The 20,781-nt window shown below is 44.3% G+C and overlaps 2 protein-coding genes across 2 annotated transcripts; both read left to right on the top strand.

The window, feature by feature from the left end:
• The first annotated feature begins 2,424 nt into the window (after positions 1-2,424).
• On the top strand, positions 2,425-3,786 carry LOC145812973 (uncharacterized). The gene is made up of 2 exons (XM_082908230.1): positions 2,425-2,763; positions 3,343-3,786. The coding sequence occupies exons 1-2, from the start codon at positions 2,425-2,427 to the stop codon at positions 3,784-3,786; spliced, it is 783 nt and encodes a 260-aa protein (XP_082764356.1).
• Positions 3,787-8,425: 4,639 nt separating this feature from the next.
• LOC145812974 (uncharacterized) lies at positions 8,426-10,151 on the top strand. The gene is made up of 2 exons (XM_082908231.1): positions 8,426-8,526; positions 9,599-10,151. The coding sequence occupies exons 1-2, from the start codon at positions 8,426-8,428 to the stop codon at positions 10,149-10,151; spliced, it is 654 nt and encodes a 217-aa protein (XP_082764357.1).
• Positions 10,152-20,781: the final 10,630 nt, after the last annotated feature.

Genomic DNA, 20,781 nt, shown 5'->3' on the forward strand with positions numbered 1-20,781 from the left:
TAGAAACCGCATGGCGGGTGGTGGATTGATAAAAGTGTCACTAGAATTTGCCATTTTTCTTATAAAAAATCTGTGGTTCAGTTGGCAAATAATGGCGGATTTGCCTTGGCGGTTCGGGCGGATTGGCGGTTTATAAAAAATATAATTCAAATTACAAAACTTAAATCGAAGAGTAAAAAAAAGACGAGAGATACCATGATGTTAAGCATCTTGCGAAGCTTTCTTCTGATGCAGCAAGTGTAGTAACAAAATGATAATATCAACGACTATGCCATTAGTTTATTACAAGCATTTGTGGAAGCTACAATGATCAAATACAATACATAAAATTAATATCATTCAGGGTTTACAATATATTGAAAATGTTTACTGTTCAAAAGTATTTAGATTGAAAAGTGAGCTGATGCAAGTTTGCCACATGGCGAGAAAAAAAAAAAAGATTGAAAAGTGAATTGGAATCCAACTTTATTTTGGATTACTGACATCTTGAATTCCCCTCGAGCAGTAATGTAATACTATATTCTAAGGTATAGAACAACAAGTAAACTTAAGTAAAAAAGAATTTTTAGAATCTTATAAAACATGATTTAATAGCGGTGCGGGTCGGTGCGGTTTGGAAGAAAAATAGAAACCGGCGGATTGATAAAAGTGTCACTAGAATTTGCCATTTTTCTTACTAAAAACCGGCGGTTTGATTGGCAAATAATAACGAATTTGCCTTGGCGGTGCGGCTCGGTGCGGTTTTGGCGGTTTCGGCGGTATTATGCACACCCCTAATTGCAGATATGACAGAAGCTATGAGACAACAACAAGAATAGCAATAGTAGCAACCACAAATGCCTGTACCACCACCAGTGGTGCAAGACCATCAAGCTGAGTACTGAACCATTGCATTGACTAAAGAATTTAAGAAGATGAAGCCGTCATGATTCAAGGGGGGAATTGAGTTAATGAAAGCTGAGGCATGGGTATTGGGGATAGAGAAGTTATTTGAGGTCTTTCAATGCACAGAAGCACATAAGGTACAGCTTGCAGCTTTTATCCTCAAAGATAAAGCACGAAGGTGGTGGATGCTCACTCGAAATGACCATCAAGGTTTGACTTGGGCTCGATTTTTGGAGCTCTTTTATGATAAGTATTTCCCATAGTGCATGCGAGATAAGAAAGTGACCGAATTTGAGACGTTGAGACAAGGAAACAAGACAGTGGTAAAGTATGAAGCACAATTTTTGGAGTTAGCCCGTTACGCACCACATATGGTAGGTACGGACTACAAGAAAGAAAGAAAGTTCGAAGGAGGCCTCTGGAACTTGATTCTAGATGAGATTAATGTGTTGAAATTGCCTTCCTATGTTGATGTGTTAGAAAGGGCGATAGTAGCGAAAGGAAATATAGCTACTCAAAACCGAGTTTCTGAGTGGAAGGGGAAAAAACAGAATGCCTAAGCACCAAGAGGACCAGTAGCGTCACAAAACAAAAAGCCAAACTTGGGAACCTCTAGTACTTCTATCTCTACTCGTGAATGAGCACAGATTTGTCCAGATTGTGGGAAAAGGCACTGCGGGACTTGTTATTGGGTAGCGGGGGCTTGTTTTAAGTGTGGAAAGACGGGACATTTAGCAAGAGACTGCCCTCAGAGGGATCGGCAGAATGGGAATAAAACTACTACAAGTTCAGCCGACTCCATTCCAGCTCTAACTCCAACTACAAAGACTGCTACAAAATCCACCAATACCAGGGACAATGCTAGGCAGGGGAGAGTAGTTGCTCTTATTCCCGGTGATATGCAGAATACGGAGGCTGTGGTGTCAGGTACATTTTTTTATCGATGGTCACTTTGCTTATGTATTATTTGATTCGGTGTCTACCCATTCTTTTGTGTCAGAAACCTTTGCTAGTAAATTGACTAGGCCTAAGGAATCGGTACATTATGTGCTATGTGTTTCTTCACCATCGGGGGGCTTTATGTTGTGTACATTTATTTATCCTGCCTGTGAGATCGTTATTGGGGATGTACAACTATCTATTAATTTGTTGTCGCTTGACATGGCTTATTTTGATATACTTTTGGAGATGGATTGACTAAGTAAATATCATGTGACCATTGAGTGTATGTCTAAACAAGTCACCTTTCGACCCCTGGGGCAATCTGAATTTATGATTACAAGACATGGGGTGATTCTTCTGCCGTACTTAATCTCTGCCATAAAAGCGTATAAGCTATTACAAAAGGGTTGCCAAGGGTATTTATGTAGCATTTTGAATGGACAACCAACAGAGGTGTGTGTTGATAACATTTCAGTAGTACATGAATTTCTGGACGTGTTTCCAGAGGAGTTGCCAGGGGAGTTAGTGGACCATGAGATTGAATTTGTGATTGATATAGTACCGGGAACCTAACCAATTTCAAAAGCCCCTTATAGAATGTCACCGGCAAAAATAAAAGAGTTGAAGATACAGCTGCAAGACTTGCTTGATAAAGGATTCATTCGTCCAAGCACTTCTCCTTGGGGCGCATCGGTTCTTTTTGTTAAGAAGAAAGATGAGACACTTCGGTTATGTGTAGACTATCGGGAGCTTAATAAGGTGACTGTAACGAACAAGTATCCCTTGCCTAGGATAGACGATCTATTTGATCAACTTCAAGGTGCACAATTTTTTTCGAAAGTGGATTTGCAATCTGGATTCCTTCAGTTAAAGGTGAAAGCCGAAGACATTGAGAAGACTGCTTTCCGCGCTCGGTACGGGCATTATGAGTTTCTGGTTATGCCATTTGGAGTTACTAATGCACCGGCGGCCTTCATGGATTTAATGAATCGTCTCTTTAAACCATATTTGGATGAATTCATAGTTGTGTTTATTGATGACATCCTCATTTATTCAAAAAATAAGGAAGCTCACGAGAACCACCTCTGATTAATTCTTCGGACACTTCGAGATAAGAAATTATATGCAAAATTGAAGAAATGTGAGTTTTGGTTACATGGAGTGATATTCTTGGGGCATGTCATAAATGAGGAGGGTGTTTTTGTTGACCCACACAAGATTGAAGTTGTTGTGAATTGGCTAACTCCTACCAATGTGTCAGAGGTGCGTAGCTTCTTAGGTTTAGCCGGCTACTACCGAAGATTTGTTAAAGACTTTTCCAAAATTGCTATGCCACTTACCTAATTAACCCAGAAGGGTGTTCCATTCAAATGGCCAGAACAAAGGGAGTCTGCTTTTCAGGAGTTGAAGACACGGTTAACTACAAAACCAGTTCTTGCCTTATCATTTGGTACTGAGAGATTTGTGATTTACAGTGATGCTTCTTACAAAGGATTATGCTGTGTACTCATATAGAATAAAAGGGTCATTGCGTATGCTTCTCGTGAACTCAAGCCTCATGAAAAGAATTATTCCATACATGACTTAGAGCTAACGACAGTGGTCTTTGCTTTGAAAATATGGCGACATTACTTGTATGGTACGACATGTGAAGTTTACACCGACCATAAGACCCTCAAGTACTTCTTTACCCAAAAAGAGTTAAATATGCGTCAAAGACGGTGGTTAGAGCTTATCAAGGATTATGACCTGCAAATCCATTATCATCCTGGCAAAGCTAATACAGTTGCAGATGCTCTTAGCCGAAAAGGTATGGGAAATTTGGCAAGTTTGATCATGAGATGGAAAGAGTTGTTATTTGATTTGGGAAGAATGAATGTGAAAATTGTGTTACATAGTCAAGATGCAATATTGGTAGCAATGTCAGTTCAACTGGCACTCATTGAAGAAATTAAGTGACGTCAAGGAGAAGACGAGTTTCTAAAGAAAATTTATAATGAAATGGAAATGAAGCCAAAGCCCGGATTCTTAGTTAAAAATTCGGTGCTAAAATTTCAAGACAGACTATGTGTCCCAAATGTGCTAGAAATTAAAAGGAAGATGATGGAGGAAGCACATACATCGAAATTTTCAGTGCATTCCGGTAATACTAAGATGTATCAATATTTAAAGCAGAATTTTTTGTGGCCTAGTATGAAGAAAGAAATTGCAGAATTTGTTTCAAGATGTTTGCAATGTCAGCAAGTAAAAGCAGAGCACCAAAGACTGGTGGGTTTACTTCAATCCCTTCCAATTCCGGAGTGGAAGTGGGAACATTTGACTATGGATTTTATTGTGGGCTTACAGAGAACTCCCCGAGGTATGAATTCCATATGGGTTATTGTTGATAGATTAACTAAATCTGCTCATTTTCTGCCTGTAAAAACTCAATATAATGCAGATAAACGTGCTGCGGTGTATGTGAATGAAATTGTTCGACTACATGGTGTCCCGGTTTCAATTGTATACGATAGAGATCCGAAATTTGTATCCAGATTTTGGCAAAGTTTACAGGATGCCATGGGAACAGAGTTGAAGTTTAGTATGGCATTCCACCCTCAAACAGATGGCCAATCAGAGAGAACAATACAAATGTTGGAGAAGATGCTCCGGATTTGTGCCTTGGAGTTCCAAGGGAGTTGGAAAACATACCTACCATTGGCAGAGTTCGCATATAACAATAGTTTTCACTTAAGCATAGGGATGGCACCATATGAAGCTTTGTACGGAAGGAAATGGCGCTCCCCATTGTATTGGGCTGAAGTTGGTGATAGATCATTGTTTGGGCTTGAAATTGTACAAATGACGACAGAGAAAATCAAAGTCATTCGGGAAATATTGAAAACTGCTTAAAGCAGGCAAAAGAGTTACGTGGACCATTGACGAAGGGAGTTGGAATTTGAGGTGGGCAATTACGTTTTTGTGAAAGTCACCCCGATGAAATGGCATACAAGATTTGGCAAAAAGGGTAAATTAGGACCCCGGTATGTAGGTCCGTTTCAAATTCTGGAAAATGTGGGTTCGGTGGCTTATCGTATTGCTCTTCCACTGAGTATGGGGAAAATACATAACGTTTTTCATGTATCCATGTTACAGGGTTACCTTCAAGATCCGTCCCATATTATAGATTACCATAAACTTACCTTGGATGACAACTTGATCTATGAGGAGAAACTAATTCACATTCTGGAACATTAAGTGAAACAATTGCGACACAAAATAATTATGATGGTGAAAGTTGAATGGCAAGAACACTACGGAAAGGAAACCACTTGGGAGAGAGATGAGGAAGTAAAACAACGGTATCCGATGTTATTCTTAACTTAAGGTAAATTAAGTTTGAGGGACCAAACTTTTAAAAGGGAGAGGGGAAGAGTGTAATAACCCGACCCTCTTATATGCTTAAATCTCTCGTTAGATGTGTGATTATATGCGTGTTTATATGTTTGACATGAAATTCTATGTCTTGATGTGTGGATTATATAATTATGAAATTATATATGTTGATTATAAGAAAATCTGTTGAAATTGAGACATTTGGGCTAGAAATTAAAAGCCTTAGAGGCGCAATAAACCGAAATTGACTTTACAGTTATGATCAGCATGATTTTTAGGACATAATATGAAGTTTTGTAAAAATTTGATTCATAACGAATAAGATTCAATTATTTAGGCTCAAGACTTAATAAACCAAACTATCTCATAATTCAAGCCTTAGATGCATATATGAACCTAGAGAAGAGACTTAGACTCACTTTTTATAAAACTATCTCCTGGGAGAGCTATAGAGAAAGAAAAGAAGAGAAAAGAGAGAGAGAGAAAGAGGACATCAACAAAGAGCTTGAAGAAGTTGAAGGAATTCAAAGATTGAAGTTCAAGGTGAGTGTAAATCAACTCAAATACCCTAAATCTCTCTCCAATTGCTTAGCATCAAGCTTTAAAATGGAGTTTTCCACTCACCTAAGCTACGGTTTTGAAATAGTGACCATGGTTGGGCAAATATTCATGTAAACCATCAAGATTCATGGAAATTGTTTGATTTGAGAGTTAATCCTTGTGTTTTAAGTTATGTTGAGTAGTTTGAGAGAAACTACCTCCTAACCTTTAGTGTTTGCATGCTTTGGTCTCATACATGTCAATATGTTTGTGTATACGTTTGGTAAATCATGGAAAGATGAAGAAATGGAATGAATGTGACCATTTGGGGTTGTAATTATGCAATTAAAAAGAGTTATGATTTACTTGAGCATGAGAATCATGTCTAATATGTTTATATACTATGTTTTGGGGAATTAAATTGCTCGATGTAGAGCTTAGAATTATCTTTTGAAGGCTGAATTATTGAATTTTCGAACTGCCTAAAACAGAGCCAGAACTACACGTGCAGGGCCCATGGCCATACATGTGGGATGCACAGCCGCACATGCGGAAAACAGGGGAGACAGAAAGGGGTATTCTGTAATAAAAGCACATGCGGGTCGCACGTGCGGCCAATGGAGGGAAATTCTGTTAGCTTCTTTTCCCCTGTTTAACCCTCTAAAACTTTTAATATGTATATTTGATCCTTTGAAATGCTTATAACTAAATGAGGATTTAACGAATCGGACAATGAAAAGGCTAAAGAAAATTGAATAACTTATAAGTTGTGTGTGTGTGCCTTGTGTAGGTCATGTACCAGAAGAAACCATTGTTCATCCACATCACTGTGAGTAATAGTAGTGTAAAACATTTATATTTATTTTGATAAGTTGATGCGTGATTTTCTGAAATTGCTTTATTAGAATGGATGAACTACAAGAAATGGAATATAGAATGTGGATATGAGATGGAACTTATTTATGGTGTTATTATTGGGCCTGAGGTCGTTTTGTTATTATTGGGCCCGAGACCGTTCAATTGTTATTGGGCCTGAGGCCGTTCTGTTATTTTTGGGCCCGAGGCCGTTCTGGTATTAGAATTGGACCCGAGGCCGTTCTGTTAATCAAAAAAGGAAATACATGAACTACATAAACGCTTTATATTTTGTAAGGCACACACACTCGTTTACATGCCTTTATACATTATTATTATTTACTGAGCTTGGCTCATTTCGTATTCATGTATGTTTTGTAGGTGGTCAGCCCGAAGGGCAGTCCTCGGCCAGCTCTAGGAGTTTTGTTTTGTTAGTCTAGTCTGTCAAGCCTCCCAAGTGAAACCCTTTTGTTTTATTTTGGGTTTCTTTTGTATATCCCATTTTGCTAATTCCAGGGACGTGATGGTTGGCTGCTCGAGGCCAACAAACAAGCGACACGTGTCCCAATTAATGGCGGCGTCAGAGTTGAAGAGACAGGAAGGCAAGATGAGACGTCGGCCGAGCAAATCGAGGAACCGAGCACTGGAATTAGTGCGGTTGACGTCTTGCAAACAACAGATCAAGGAAGGGTCTACCCAGTCGGATCATGTAATCCCGGTCACGCTTTTGCGGACGGAATTAAGGGGCAATTGAGAGGGAGATTTTATGAGCTGGAAATGGGCCATGGTAAGGGCCGGGCAAGTTGAAGGCCGAGCGCGTTTGGGCCAGGATAGCTTTGGGCTTGCCCGCAGATGAGGCTCCTCGGCTAAAGCCCAAGACCGAGCTACTTGAACTTGCAAAGGTGAAAACCGTGCTACTTGCGTTGCTTGGCAGGAAGGCTCACGCCTTTAGCTCAGCGGGAAGGCTCGCACCTTTAGCTCGGCAGGAAGGCCTTTGTTTTACCCGCGTGACCTATTTCAAGCTCGGCTCTGCCGGAATGCAGCTGAGCTCGGTCGGTATGGAGCTCGGCTAGTGAGCATTCGGGCATGCGGCGCAGCACAGCCAAGTGAGGCCGAGGTGATTCCGCCGGTCTGCCGGGCTTCGCCAAAATATCCTGACAGTTTGGTTAGGTGATGATTGCTGGATTTGTGCTGACAGATGGGATAGCAGCACCACGTGTCGACAGACTAATAGGAGTAGATTTGGGGCGCAGAAAGTATATAAGCGTGTCTGCGCCCCCCATGTTGAGGCAGACGATCATTTGGTGAGATACACTTAGACATTCAACTCTCTCCTCTCTCTCTCTCTATCCCTGAGTGTGTGCTAACTTGACCGTCGGAGGGGTTTTCTGGCCACACACCGCCGGGTAGCTCACCGCCGTTGTGTTCGCAGGTCGATCGGACAGACAGGGAGCTTGGAAGAAAGGAGTACAGGCTCACCTGAATATTTGCTCCCTGTACAATTGGCGCCGTCTATGGGAACTTGATAGACAAAACCTTGTCTTTCTAGCTCATCTGATCGCTGGCCATGACGAACAATGAAGAGATTCTGTTGTCCACCATCGACGGAGTTACCCTGGAGTCAGCCAGACGGAGAGAAGGACACCCCGCCATTCCTCCGATGACGGACCTGGAGACCTCTCCAGGAGGACATTCAAGAGACGCGCGGGATAAGCGCGGAAGAAGCTTTGGTCATTCTCGGAGTCTAGACGGTCACCGGCGGCGGAGAGAATCGTACACCAGACGTCTGGAACACAAGCTAAGGGACCAAGATGCCGTCATCCGGAGAATGGCGGCGGAGATGAAGGATCTTACGCGGCATGTCAAAGGGAAGGGTGTAGCTGGAGTGGTTGGCATACTCTGTCATTCTCAATCACCAGAAGTTACAAGGTTGGAGATTCCGACGCGCCCGTAGAGAAGTCTAGCGCGCATGATAGCACTTACCAACCCTCATGTTCGGCGACGACGTCAAGGTACTCCTACTCTGCTCGTTCAGAGGATTTGCGGGAAGTCTTGAAGGAGCGGGCTCGTCGGCAGGAGACTCAGAGGGTATCGGCATTCCAGAGGTTATCCTATAGGGGTCGCGCCAGTGAAGAGGTTGTAATGCCTCCACCCCGCCTAGCTGTGCCTCCTCCTCTAGACACGGATTTGGCGAGGCTGAGCGCCACTCCTTTCTCCCTAGAGATAGAAACAACACCATTTCCCGCGGGCTTCTACCAGCCAAAGTTCACGCTTTACGACGGAAAGACCGATCCATACATGCATGTAAGCCGCTTTCGACAGGTCATGGCCAGACATAGGCGGAATGATGCTCTTATGTGCCTTATCTTCCCGTCAAGTTTGGCGAGTTGGGCTTGAAATGGTTTGAGAGGCAGCCGGAGGGGAGCATCGAAAGGTGGCAACAGTTGGCGGAAGCCTTTGTGACGCGTTTCAAAACCAACACCAGAACGCCAAAGGAAGTTGACCACCTTCTTAGTGTCAAGATGGAGCCGAGCGACACACTCAAGGCATACAACTCCAGATACTGGGAAACCTTCAATGAGATCTTGGATTGCCCGGTCAACCTGGCAATCACACAATATAAGCGTGGTCTCCCGATCGGACATAGACTGCGGGACTCGCTTACCATGCACCAGCCGACATCCATGGGCCAACTAATGCAGCGCATCAACGAGCACGTCCGAGTAGAAGATGATGCGGTAGCATCTACCGCGAAGGCAACCCCGGTAGCCACAGGCAAGAGGACGGCTGGCAAGGTGCACGCAGTCGGACAGGAGACCAACCGTTCAAATGATCGTGCCGAGGAATCTGACCGAGGTTCAAATCGTTGAAACCGGAGTTGGGGTCGGCGGAATGACCGAGATGAATACCCCCGCGACGACGTAGCTGATGCAAACAGAAGGTTGAAAGCTCGGAAGGGCATCACCACGGTCTTTAAGATTCCAATATATCGCATACTCAGTGAAATCCGCGACGAGGATTATGTCTGGTTTCCCGCTAAGTTAGGCGATACGCAAAAAGGATTCAATCCGCGGTACCGCTGCACATTCCACTGGGAGCGCGGACACCGGACAGAGGACTGTTTGCCTCTGAAGCAACACTTGGAGGAGCTAGTCGCAGCTGGACACTTGGACCTTTACATTGATGGGGGTGTGAAGGCCGCATATCAAGCCCCGGTTGACCCGCGTGGACCGGATGACCTGGAGGCCCCCCTACAAGGAGTAGTTAATGTCATTCACAACATAATGGAGCCAGCACATGTATGCGAGCTCCGAGATATGATCAAGAAGGTAGAACACATGAGGGAAGTCTTGTCGGTCCAGCTCGCGATCAAGAGGGGGAAAACCGAAGAGAGAGACGTGATCAGTTTCTCTACAAGGGACTTAGAGCGCATTCAGACGCCACACAACGATGCCTTAGTGGTCACATTCCGCGTCAAGGAATTCGATGTCAAGTGCATCTTGATCGACCAGGGAAGCTCGGTCGAGATCATGTATTACGATGCGTTCAAATAGCTCAAACTCTGAGATACAGACTTGGCTCTGGCAACTTTGGTTGGTTTCAACTCGCAACCGGAGTGGCCTTTGGAAAAAATTATTTTGCCAGTCAAAGCGGGATCCATGGTCAAGCAAGTGGAGTTCTGGGTATTGCAAGTGCCGTCTATATATAACCTGATCCTTGGGAGGGGATGGCTTCGCGCTATGCAGGCAGTAGCGTCGACCTACCACCAGGTCAGGAGATTCCCCTTGGCTATGGGAGAAATTGAGTAAGTTTGGGGCGATCAAGTCATGTCAAAACAATACTTTGTGGTAGTAAATGGGAGCCGAGCTGCTAAAGGTTTCGTCCAACTAGTTGAAGGACCAGAAGACCATGGAGTCCTTGAAGATGTGGGCGCCAAGGCTGAGGACAAAGCTGTTGAGGAGTTGGTAGAACTACGGATTGACACTGAAAACCCGAGCAAGTTCTTCTTGCTCGGCTCAAGCCTTACCGCCCAAGAGAGGACCGAGATGGTGGAATTCTTGATGGCAAATATCGATGTCTTCGCATGGTCGCCCTGCGACATGCCCGGCATCGATTCGAGATTTATTTGTCATCACCTCAATGTCTTCCCCGGAGCAAGGCCGGTCATTCAAAGAACCAGGAGATCGGCGCTGCACCACGCCGAAGTAGTCGCAGAGGAGGTAAAGAACTTGCTTGAAGCTCGAGCTATTCAGGAAGTGCACTACCCTCGGTGGATCTCAAACACGGTCGTAGTGCCCAAGAAGACTGGGAAGTGGCGAGTTTGCGTTGACTATAAGACCGTCAATCGAGCATGCCCTAAAGACAGCTTTCCCCTGCCCAGAATAGACCAGTTGGTGGATCTAACGACCGGAGATAACAGGCTCAGTTTCTTGGATGCCTACCGCGGCTATCATTAGATTGCCATGCATGGCCCCGATCGTGAGATCACCTCTTTCACTACTCCACGGGGACTCTTCTACTACCGAGTCATGCCTTTTGGTTTAAAGAACGCCGGGGCAACTTTTCAAAGGATGGTGACCAAAATGTTCGCTCCTCTGCTAGACCGGACAATGGAGGCTTATATTGATGATCGGGTGGTCAAAAGCCAGCATCAAGCAGACCACTTGTCCGACTTGGCCGAGATGTTCGCCATTCTCAAACGACACAAGCTACGCCTGAATGCGTCTAAGTATGCCTTTGGCATGGGATCCGAAAAATTCTTAGGCTTCCTAGTCACAAACCGAGGCATCGAGGCAGACCCCACACAAATCAGAGCCGTACAAGAATTAAAGCAGCCAAGCTCGGCTAAGGACGTGCAGTATCTGGCCGGAATGGCCGCCGCGCTTAACCAATTCATAAGTCGGTCATCAGATCGCTGCCGCCCTTTCTTTCAAGCTTTGAAATCAAAGTTCTCATAGGATGAAGAATGTGACTGGGCTTTGGCCGAGCTCAAGGAGTATCTGTCTTCAGCACCACTGTTGGCAACGCCGAAGCCCAGCGAGGAACTTTACCTTTATCTGGCCGTTTCTTAGCATGCAGTTAGTGCGGTGTTTGTCCGGTCGGAAGGAATCAAGCAACTCCCTATCTTCTACGTCAGTAAAACCCTTTTGCCGGCAGAGTCGAGATACTTGCCACTGGAAAAACTTGCGTTGACATTGATAATGGCCTTTAGGAAGTTAGCACATTATTTCCATGCTCATACAATCATTGTTTTGACCGAGTTTCCCCTCAAAGCTTTGTTCGAGCGGGCGGACTTCTCCGATTGAATTCTTAAGTGGGCGGTCGAATTGGGACAGTTTGACGTCAAGTTCCAGCCACGCACTGCCATAAAGGCCCAGACATTGGCCGATTTTGTTGCTGAATTCTCACCCGGGATTCATCCCGTCTGCCCAATGGATCTTGCGACGGCGGTTGAGGAGGTGAGTGTAGATTTAACCGAAGTAACACAGCAAGGCGATGTTGGCAACGCGGAACTTGTGTGCCCCGCCAAAGAACCCTCAGCTAGTACGACGCTACAACTCGGCAGTGTGACGACGGAGTTGGGTATTATTGACCAACCTGCTCTGTCCGGTGCCGCAACGCCAGAAGGGGAGGAAGTGGAACTGATCAGCATTGAAACTGACGCCGCACAGCCGAGCGACCATGCGCCCATCGACCTGCAAGCCTTCCAGGACCCCTCAGAATGTTGGAAGCTCTTTGTGGGCGAAATGTGGAAACTTTTCGTAGATGGGGCTTCTAACCGCCACGGTGCCAGGCTGGGCATAGTTCTGATTTCGCCAGATGGACTAACCATCGAACACTCCATCACCCTTGGATTCTCTGTATCAAACAATGAGGCTGAGTACGAGGCGCTTTTGGCCGAGCTCAAGAGTGCACTTCAGATGCACGCATCCGAGCTAATGGTTTATAGTGACTCCCAACTTGTGGTTAACCAAGTTTCTGGGGTTTACGAAGCTAAAGACAACAGAATGACGAAGTACCAAGCTCTGGTAAGAGACCATATCAAGCGATTCCAGGCAATAAGGGTCCAACAAATTGGCCGTGAAGAAAATGACCGAGCAGATGAATTGGCCGATCTCGCTTCCATAGTCGATAGCACATCTCCCAACCCTCTCCTGATTGAATTCCTTCAGAGGCCCAGCATTGAGGAAGCTGAGCAGACAGAAGTACTCTGCACTGAGCTAGGTCCTTTCTGGATGGACCCAATTATCCTCTTCCTCAAAGATCGGACCCTTCCCACTGACAAAAAGGAAGCACATAAAGTCCAGGTGAAATCAGAGCGATTTTGGCTCTCTCCATCTGGCGCTTTATACAAGAAGTCTTTCACCAGTCCCTATCTCAAGCGTGTACACCCAAGCAGCGTGGAAGCTTTCCTATACAAAATTCATAAAGGCATATGTGGCAGTCACATAGGGGGCATATCTCTAGCCTACCGGGCTATCTCGCAAGGATATTGGCGGCCGTGCATACAAGCAGACGCGCAAAAGTATGTTCGCAAATGTGAGAAGTGCCAGAAGTTTGCCCACCAAATCCACCAGCCGGCCAGGGAATTTCTTCTCCTCACCAGCCCTTGGCCTTTTACGATGTGGGGGCTAAATATAGTGGGGCCACTCCCAACGGCACCAGGCAACCGGAAGTTCTTCATCGCGGCTACAGACTACTTCACCAAATGGGTTGAAGCTGAGCCTTTGGCAACAATCAAGGAGAAAGACGTCAAACGGTTTGTCTGGCAGAATATGGTAACGTGGTTTGGCGTCCCCAAAATTTTGATCTTTGATAACGGCACCCAATTTGACGGTCGCCTATTCAGAGGATTTTGTGAAGACTTGAAGATTGAATTCTACAACTCTACCCCGGCTTACCCGTAGCCTAACGGTCAAGCCGAAGCATCAAACAAGACCATTCTTGATGGGTTAAAGAAAAGGCTTGAGAAAGCCAAGGAAAAATGGGCCGAGGAACTCCCAAACGTTCTTTGGGCATACCAAACGACCCCGTGGCGATCCACCGAGGAAACTCCTTTTGCCTTGGCATATGGCATGGAGGCAGTTATCCCTTTGGAAGTCGGTCTGCCCACCCTCCTCAGTGAAAATTTTGAGCCCGAGCTGAACGCCGAAGCCATTGCCTTGCAATTGGACCTAGTGGAAGAACGCCGAAAAAAGGCTCTCATCCATGTGACCGCCTACCAATAAGAGCTTTCAAGAAAATACAACAAAACAGTGCACCCCAGACAGTTCAAAGTCGGCGACTGGGTTTTGAGGAAGGTCATGGGCAACACCCTAGTGCCAGGTGAAGGCAAACTAGGGGCAAACTGGGAAGGACCTTACAAGATAACCGGTCTGGCGGGCAAGGGGACATACCACTTGGAGGACTTGGAGGGAAGAAGAATACCCCGGCCATGGAATGCGGCCAACCTCAAACTGTACTATTTTTAGCTTTTGTGTTCTTCTTGGGTAAAGGAATTTTTTGCCTTACACTTCAGAATGTAATATTATTTTTGTCAATATAATAGAAGTGTCTCATCTTTACTTTAACATTCAGATTGTTGTTTTCAACTTTGAGATTCCAACCGAGATGTTTTACTCCGGTTAATTGAGTTGATGATTTACTCAACTTTGAGATTCCAACCGAGATATTTTACTTCGGTTAATTGAGTTGATGATTTACTCAACTTTGAGATTTCAACTGAGATGTTTTATTCCGGTTGACTGAGTTGATAATTTACTCAAACTTGTGAATGTCAACCGAGATGTTTTATTCTAGTTGACTAAGTTGATGATTTGCTCAAGTTTGAGGTTTTCAACCGAGATGTTTTATTCCGGTTGACTAAATTGATGGTTTGCTCAACTTTGAGGTTTTCAACCGAGATGTTTTATTCGGGTTGACTAAGTTGATGATTTACTCGACTTCTTTGAACTTCAACCGAGATGTTTTACTTCGATTGACTATGTTAATGATTTATTCAACTTTTGTGAAACTTCAACCGAGATGCTTCATTCCGATTGATTAAGTTGATGATTTATTCAACTTTTGTGAAACTTCAACCGAGATGCTTCAACTCCGGTTAATTGAGTTGATGATTTTCTCAACTTTATGATTGAAATCGAGATGTCTTTTCCGGTTAAATAAGTTAAACAAATGGTTTGTTTTGCCAAAGTATTTTGTCCGGCTAAAGTTATTTAGCTTGAAGACTGTGCAAACACTTGATGAAAATTGAACTTTTTCATTGATGTGCAAAATAATTACAAGAGGAGGGGTAGATAGCCCGGTTACATGTTCAAACAAAAAGAAAGAAAAAGAAAACTAAGCTAGGGGGGAAAGGTCTGTGAATTCATTCCCGGTTGCGGTCGCCTCTAGGTCCATCGTGGTTATGGTCTCCTGGACACCGGTCAGCTTCTGGCCGGCCTACTTTGGGCGGTTGTCACCTTCGACATTTTCCTCGCCGTCCTCCGCTTCATCTTCCTCGGCCTCAGTCTGCAACACGCTGAAGACGTCGTTGGCATATGGCACTAGGTACGTCGGCAGGAAAACAGCTGGAGGAGAGGCAAACACGTCGGTCCCAGATCCTTGGCCGAGCTGTTCACAAGCAGCCTTCCAACCTGCCTGGAAGTATATGTCTCGGGTGGCATGGATTTGCTTTGTGTAGCTCTCCTCGGCCTTCTTGAAACTGGCGTTGTTGGCATCCTCCAGCTCCTCCTTCCTTGACTGCTTCAACCCTTCTAGCTCGGTCCGGAGAGCGTCCCTTTCTTGCTCGGCGACGCCTAGCTGGCCGAGCAACCTTGTGTTGTCAGAATTTGCCATCTCGAGTGAAGTCTTTGATCGCCCCAGCTCGGCCTGAAGGCGTTCGACCTGGTTGGCAGAGTCGGTTGCCTTCTGCCGGAGTCGGTGAATGCGCTCCAGGACCAAGTGTTGTTTCTGGATAGCCTGCAAGAAGAAAGTTTGATTAGAAAGGAAACCGAGCAAACACTTGGAGGAAATCGAGCAAACACTTGGAAAAATTTGAACCAAGTGTGCAAAGTTCTTACCCTGGTGATAGACTTGACCGAGGATTTCACCAGCCGGGTGTCCGGCACATGGTTGCTGCCGACCACGTCACTCGGTAGCAGCAAGGCTTTGGTGAGGTCAAAGGCAAGCAGATGCTCCTTGTCGCCTTTGACAGAAGCTGTTGCTGGGATCTCTTTACCCCGGTGCTTGAGTTGGGGCCTCTACGGCGGAGTTGGGTCAGTTATCACGACAAGTTGTTTGGCGTTGAGCTCCGCAACTAGCTCGGCAGAAGGGTCTGAACGTGGCCTTTTGCCAGCCCGGCGGTTGTCTTTGCTGGCTTGCCCGGCGGCGGGAGATGCCAGTGCGACCACGGTCCCGCTGGATTGCCCGGCGGCAGGAGAGCAGGTCGGGATGCTCGGTATCTCGGTGGAGGTGGCGGTGATGAGGTTCTTGATGTGGCTTCTTTTGGCCATCTCTTCTGCCTCGGTCAATCGGATGAATGGCACGTCCGGTAATGTGGGATTGGGAGGTGGAGATAGAGCACGAAGAAAGTCTGTGACTTTACTCTGGCATGGAGCTGGATATCTGTATGTCGATTTGTAACCGAGGAGCTCGTAGCAATCCCGATTGCGGTAGCGGAGCATAGTTCTGATGGCTGCGTCGTTGGGATAATGATAGTGGGCTTACAGGGCTTCGATTGCTGCAAAGGAAAGCAGAAAAAATGTCAAGTACAGAATAGTGAAGACAGATAATTGACCGAGCAGTTAGCACGGCTTACATGTCTCGCCGAAATTCTTGCTGATAAACCAGCCCGGTACGTCGGCTGTTTCGTAGTTACCAGACACCCAGAAAAAGTCATCGTCGTGCAAGTCCTTGTCTGGGGTGCCGGTCACTATCTTCTCCTTGCCCAGTCTGATTTTTAAATAGTAGGTAAGGCCATCGCTTGTATACCCGAGGGTATACTGGCGTAGTATCTCGGCTAGTCCTAGGTTGGTTCCTAACCGATTGTTCAGTTCGTGGATCCCGTTGATTATTCTGTAAGTGTTGGTTGAGACCTGGGTTGGAGCTAGCCCGGTGTGCCGCAAGAATTCGCAGATCAGCGGGTTAATCGGGAAGCGGAGGCCCCATTATATAATGGACAGCACGGTGAAGGGACACTGGTGTAATCTGCCCCATGGGGTTGTGTCCTCAACGCCGAGCTCTAAATGAACGTCGTCCGGGATACCGTACTCTTCCTGGAATGCGGCCAGGGCAACCGGAGTGTCGACAAGGAAGCGGTAGCGCCCCATGTGTAGCTGGCTGGTTTAGCTCGACTGAGATGGTTTGGCATAGACTGGTGTTTGATGGCTGCTCGGTCTTTGAGAGCCTCGGTATTGGTCAGTGGTCCCCTTGGACTTTGCAAGAAAATGAGGATAATTGTAAGTGGAAGCGCGGTCGCGCAAAATGAGCTTGACTTTAGCTTGGTCAGGAAGAGTGCCAGACCACCTCGGTCGCGAAGGCAAACCAAGGAGCTCGGTCGCTCAAGCGGACCAGATGTCAGCCCGGTCGAGCGGTCAAGTCCTCTGCCTACCTCGGTTTCTACTAAGGTTTTGGTAAACTTGTAATTTTCTCGGTCTTAACATTTTTTGGGATCAAAAGAAGACCTGGAGCCCGGTCCGCCCCAGATCTTCAGGTGTTCATCAATGAAGCTGAAGAACAGCAAGGAGAACAAGGGGCAGGGGAGAGTTTTGGGGAGCTATACCCTAAAATTTATGGTTTTAGTGCCCTAAAACAAGAAATATCAAATGAAACAGCCACAAAAAGATTCAAAGAGCTTGCCAGTAGAGGCGAATGCAGATCCTTCAGGCACGAACGCAGAAGGAGGGCAAGAGTGGGAGCTACTGAGGGCACGGGAGCTCTGGATCGACAAGAATGAAGGAGAGTCAGTAGGAACGAAAAGTGAAAGGGAGGAGATGTATAAATAAAAGTGAGAGACCGCCAAAAAATTTTGAATGTGAAGAAACGTGATGGTTGGCTGCTTGAGGCTAACAAACGAGTGACGCGTGTCCCAATTAATGGCGGCGTCAGAGTTGAAGAGACAGGAAGGTGAGATGAGACGTCAGCTGAGCAAATCGAGGAACCGAGCACTGGATTAATGCGGTTGACGTCTTGCAAACAACAGATCGAGGAAAGGTTTACCCGATCGGATCATGTAATCCCGGTCACGCTTTTGCGGACGGAATTAAGGGGCAATTGAGAGGGAGATTTTATGAGCTGGAAATGGGCCATGGTAAGGGCCGAGCAAGTTGAAGGCCGAACGCGTTTGGGCTAGGATAGCTTTGGGCTTGCCCGCAGATGGGGCTGCTCGGCTAAAGCCCAAGACCGAGCTACTTGAACTTACACAGGTAGAAACCGTGCTACTTGTGTTGCTCGGCAGGAAGGCTCGCGCCTTTAGCTCGGCAGGAAGGCCTTTGTTTTACCCATGTGACCTATTTCGAGCTCGGCTCTGTCGGAATGTAGCTGAGCTTGGTCGGTATGGAGCTAGGCTAGTGAGCATTCGGGTATGTGACGTAGCACAGCCGGGTGAGGCCGAGGTGATTCTGTCGGTCTGCCGGGCTCTGCCAAGATATCCTGATAGTTTGGTTAGGTGATGATTGCTGGATTTGTGCTGACAGATGGGATAGCAGCACCACGTGTCGAAAGACTAATGAGAGTAGATTTAGGGCGCAGAAGGTATATAAGCGTGCCTGCGCCCCCCATACTGAGGCAGATGATCATTTGGTGAGATACACTTAGACATTCAACTCTCTCCTCTTTCTCTCTATCCCTATGTGTGTGCTAACTTGACCGTCAGAGGGGTTTTCCGGCCACACACCGCCGGGTAGCTCACTATCGTTGTGTTCGTAGGTCGATCGGACAGACAGGGAGCTTGGAAGAAAGGAGTACGGGCTCGCCTGAATATTTGCTCCCCGTACAATTACTGATATGTAAATTATGAATCATTGCCTTTTTTGTTTAGATTGGCATGTCATGGATTTGTTGTTTTTGTTATTTAACGATATATGTAAATGTGGATGTATATGATGTGTGTATTAAGATCCTGGCATTTAGACATCGCTCAATGGACGTTTCTTTTTGTCATTTTACTTGCTTCCGTTTTAGGCTCCGATAGCGTATAAATTATTTATTGATTACTTTGTTTTGAGGCTTAAGTTTAGGCCAGTTATGTCCAAACTTTTAGGGGCAGGTTTGGGTCGTGACAGGCCCCCTATATTTTGTTTAATTTGTTCAGAGACTTTAGGTAATCCCAAGATTATTGGCCAGTTATGACACTAAACCTATAGGGGTGGGTTTGGGTTGTGACAAAAAATGTTTTACTAAATTGAGGATCTGGGCACTTTTTACCAGTTTACTGTACAGGACCGTTGTGGATGGTTACACACCAAACGATCGGCTGAACGTTTGGCCAGTCATCCACTCAGTCATCCACTTATTTGAAAATTTCCATTTGAATATAACCATCTTGCCAAATCCTTAGAGACTGTATCAAAATCGATTTGATTACAAATTTGCAGAGGAAGAAATGGCAAAAGCTCTACAACTTTCATCATAGGCCTCACTTCTCCTGATTGAATCTCCATCGCCAATTCTATCTATTAGGTCTTTTCTTCTTCTTTTTCACACCTTATCACTGCACATATATATAAATCTGTATTTGTATATTTGCTTATATATCAGCTTTATTTTATCATCAATAGCATGTTTTCAAGAATTACGTTTTTCTTCATCAGGTGTGTGTTTTTGTTTTTAATTAATTAAATTTTATTTTTTTCAAAATCAAGACAAAAATACCCTGAAATTAAGCTTCTTTTTTTTTTTTTTCTCCACAAATCCCATACCAAATCTTAAGAATTCTTTCTGATAAGCATATGGTTGTTAATTATTAAGGTAAGCCAATTAACTGGAAAACTTATATACTGGAAAGCTTAAGTGAGTGTTTTTGTTTGAGCAAAAGATTCTTCTCACTCCCCCTTGAAGAAAAGATGAAATTGCTTCGCAACGAAAATAAAGGTTATATGCCACTATATGTCGAGAATCGTAACCTTTCTTCAAGTTGTAAAGGTTTTACTGTCTTCTCACTCTTGATTATATGTTGTTTAAAGGTACTTGAATAATTCTTGGTTGACAAATTTTGTGATGCTTTCAAATTGTATATAAAGTGGGAAATGTGCCGATGTAAACAGAACTTTGCACTTGTCGGTCGATGGCTGATTGTTCCCCCGGACGACCTGCATTTTGCTGATAGCAAAAAATTCATCGTTGGAGAACTTGATATCAGATAGAGTAATTCGTCAAATTTTTACCCAAATTTGATGAAATATTTAGTGAACCATTAGAGATGCCCTTAGTAAGGGTTAATTAGATGAATAGGCTTTTTCACTTGCATAGCACACAAAAGACTATAATAGGAAGTGATTAAACTTCATTGTCCCATTTTAAAACTTGTGTTAATTACATTCACTTTTCCTAAGATTTGAGAAAAAATTACAGAACTCTACATTTTTGACATATTTACATTGACCACCTTTTTAGCAAGACTAAAATTGCTGAAACTAATGCACTGGTAGGTAAATTTTAAAATAAACAGAGAAATTTGGTAAAAAAATCCACTCTAACAATTGTCTAAGGTATTAGTTCTAGTAGATATTTTTTGTTGGTGAGAGGTCCACCATTTGTAAAATAGTTTGGTAAGAAGTCTTAGAGAACATTTTGTTTTCAATTTTACCTTTTAACTTTTTTTTATCTGTTTGATTTTTAGTTGACTATCTGTTCAAATTTATATCTATCACTTGAAATTTTTTTCTATCTATTCAGATTTTTTTTGTCTATCTGTTCATATTTTTTCTTTGTAAAGTTCAAATTATTTTCATCTGTTGAAATCTTTTAACTGAAAAATCTATCTATTGAAATTCTTATCTGTCAAAATTTTTATCTATTTAATATTTGTCCAAATAAAAGTTATCTGTTGAAATTTATCTTTTCAAAAATTGTGTTTGTTCAAATTATCTGTTGAAATTCTATTATTATTTTTATTATATGTTCATTTTTTCAACAAATTTGTTTAACAAACAACAAATTTTCTTTTTATCTATTTAAATCCAACATTTGTCCATCAACAATAAA

This window comes from Camellia sinensis, chromosome 15 (assembly GCF_055761805.1).
Source record: "Camellia sinensis isolate YWXY chromosome 15, ASM5576180v1, whole genome shotgun sequence".
Lineage (NCBI taxonomy): Eukaryota > Viridiplantae > Streptophyta > Magnoliopsida > Ericales > Theaceae > Camellia > Camellia sinensis.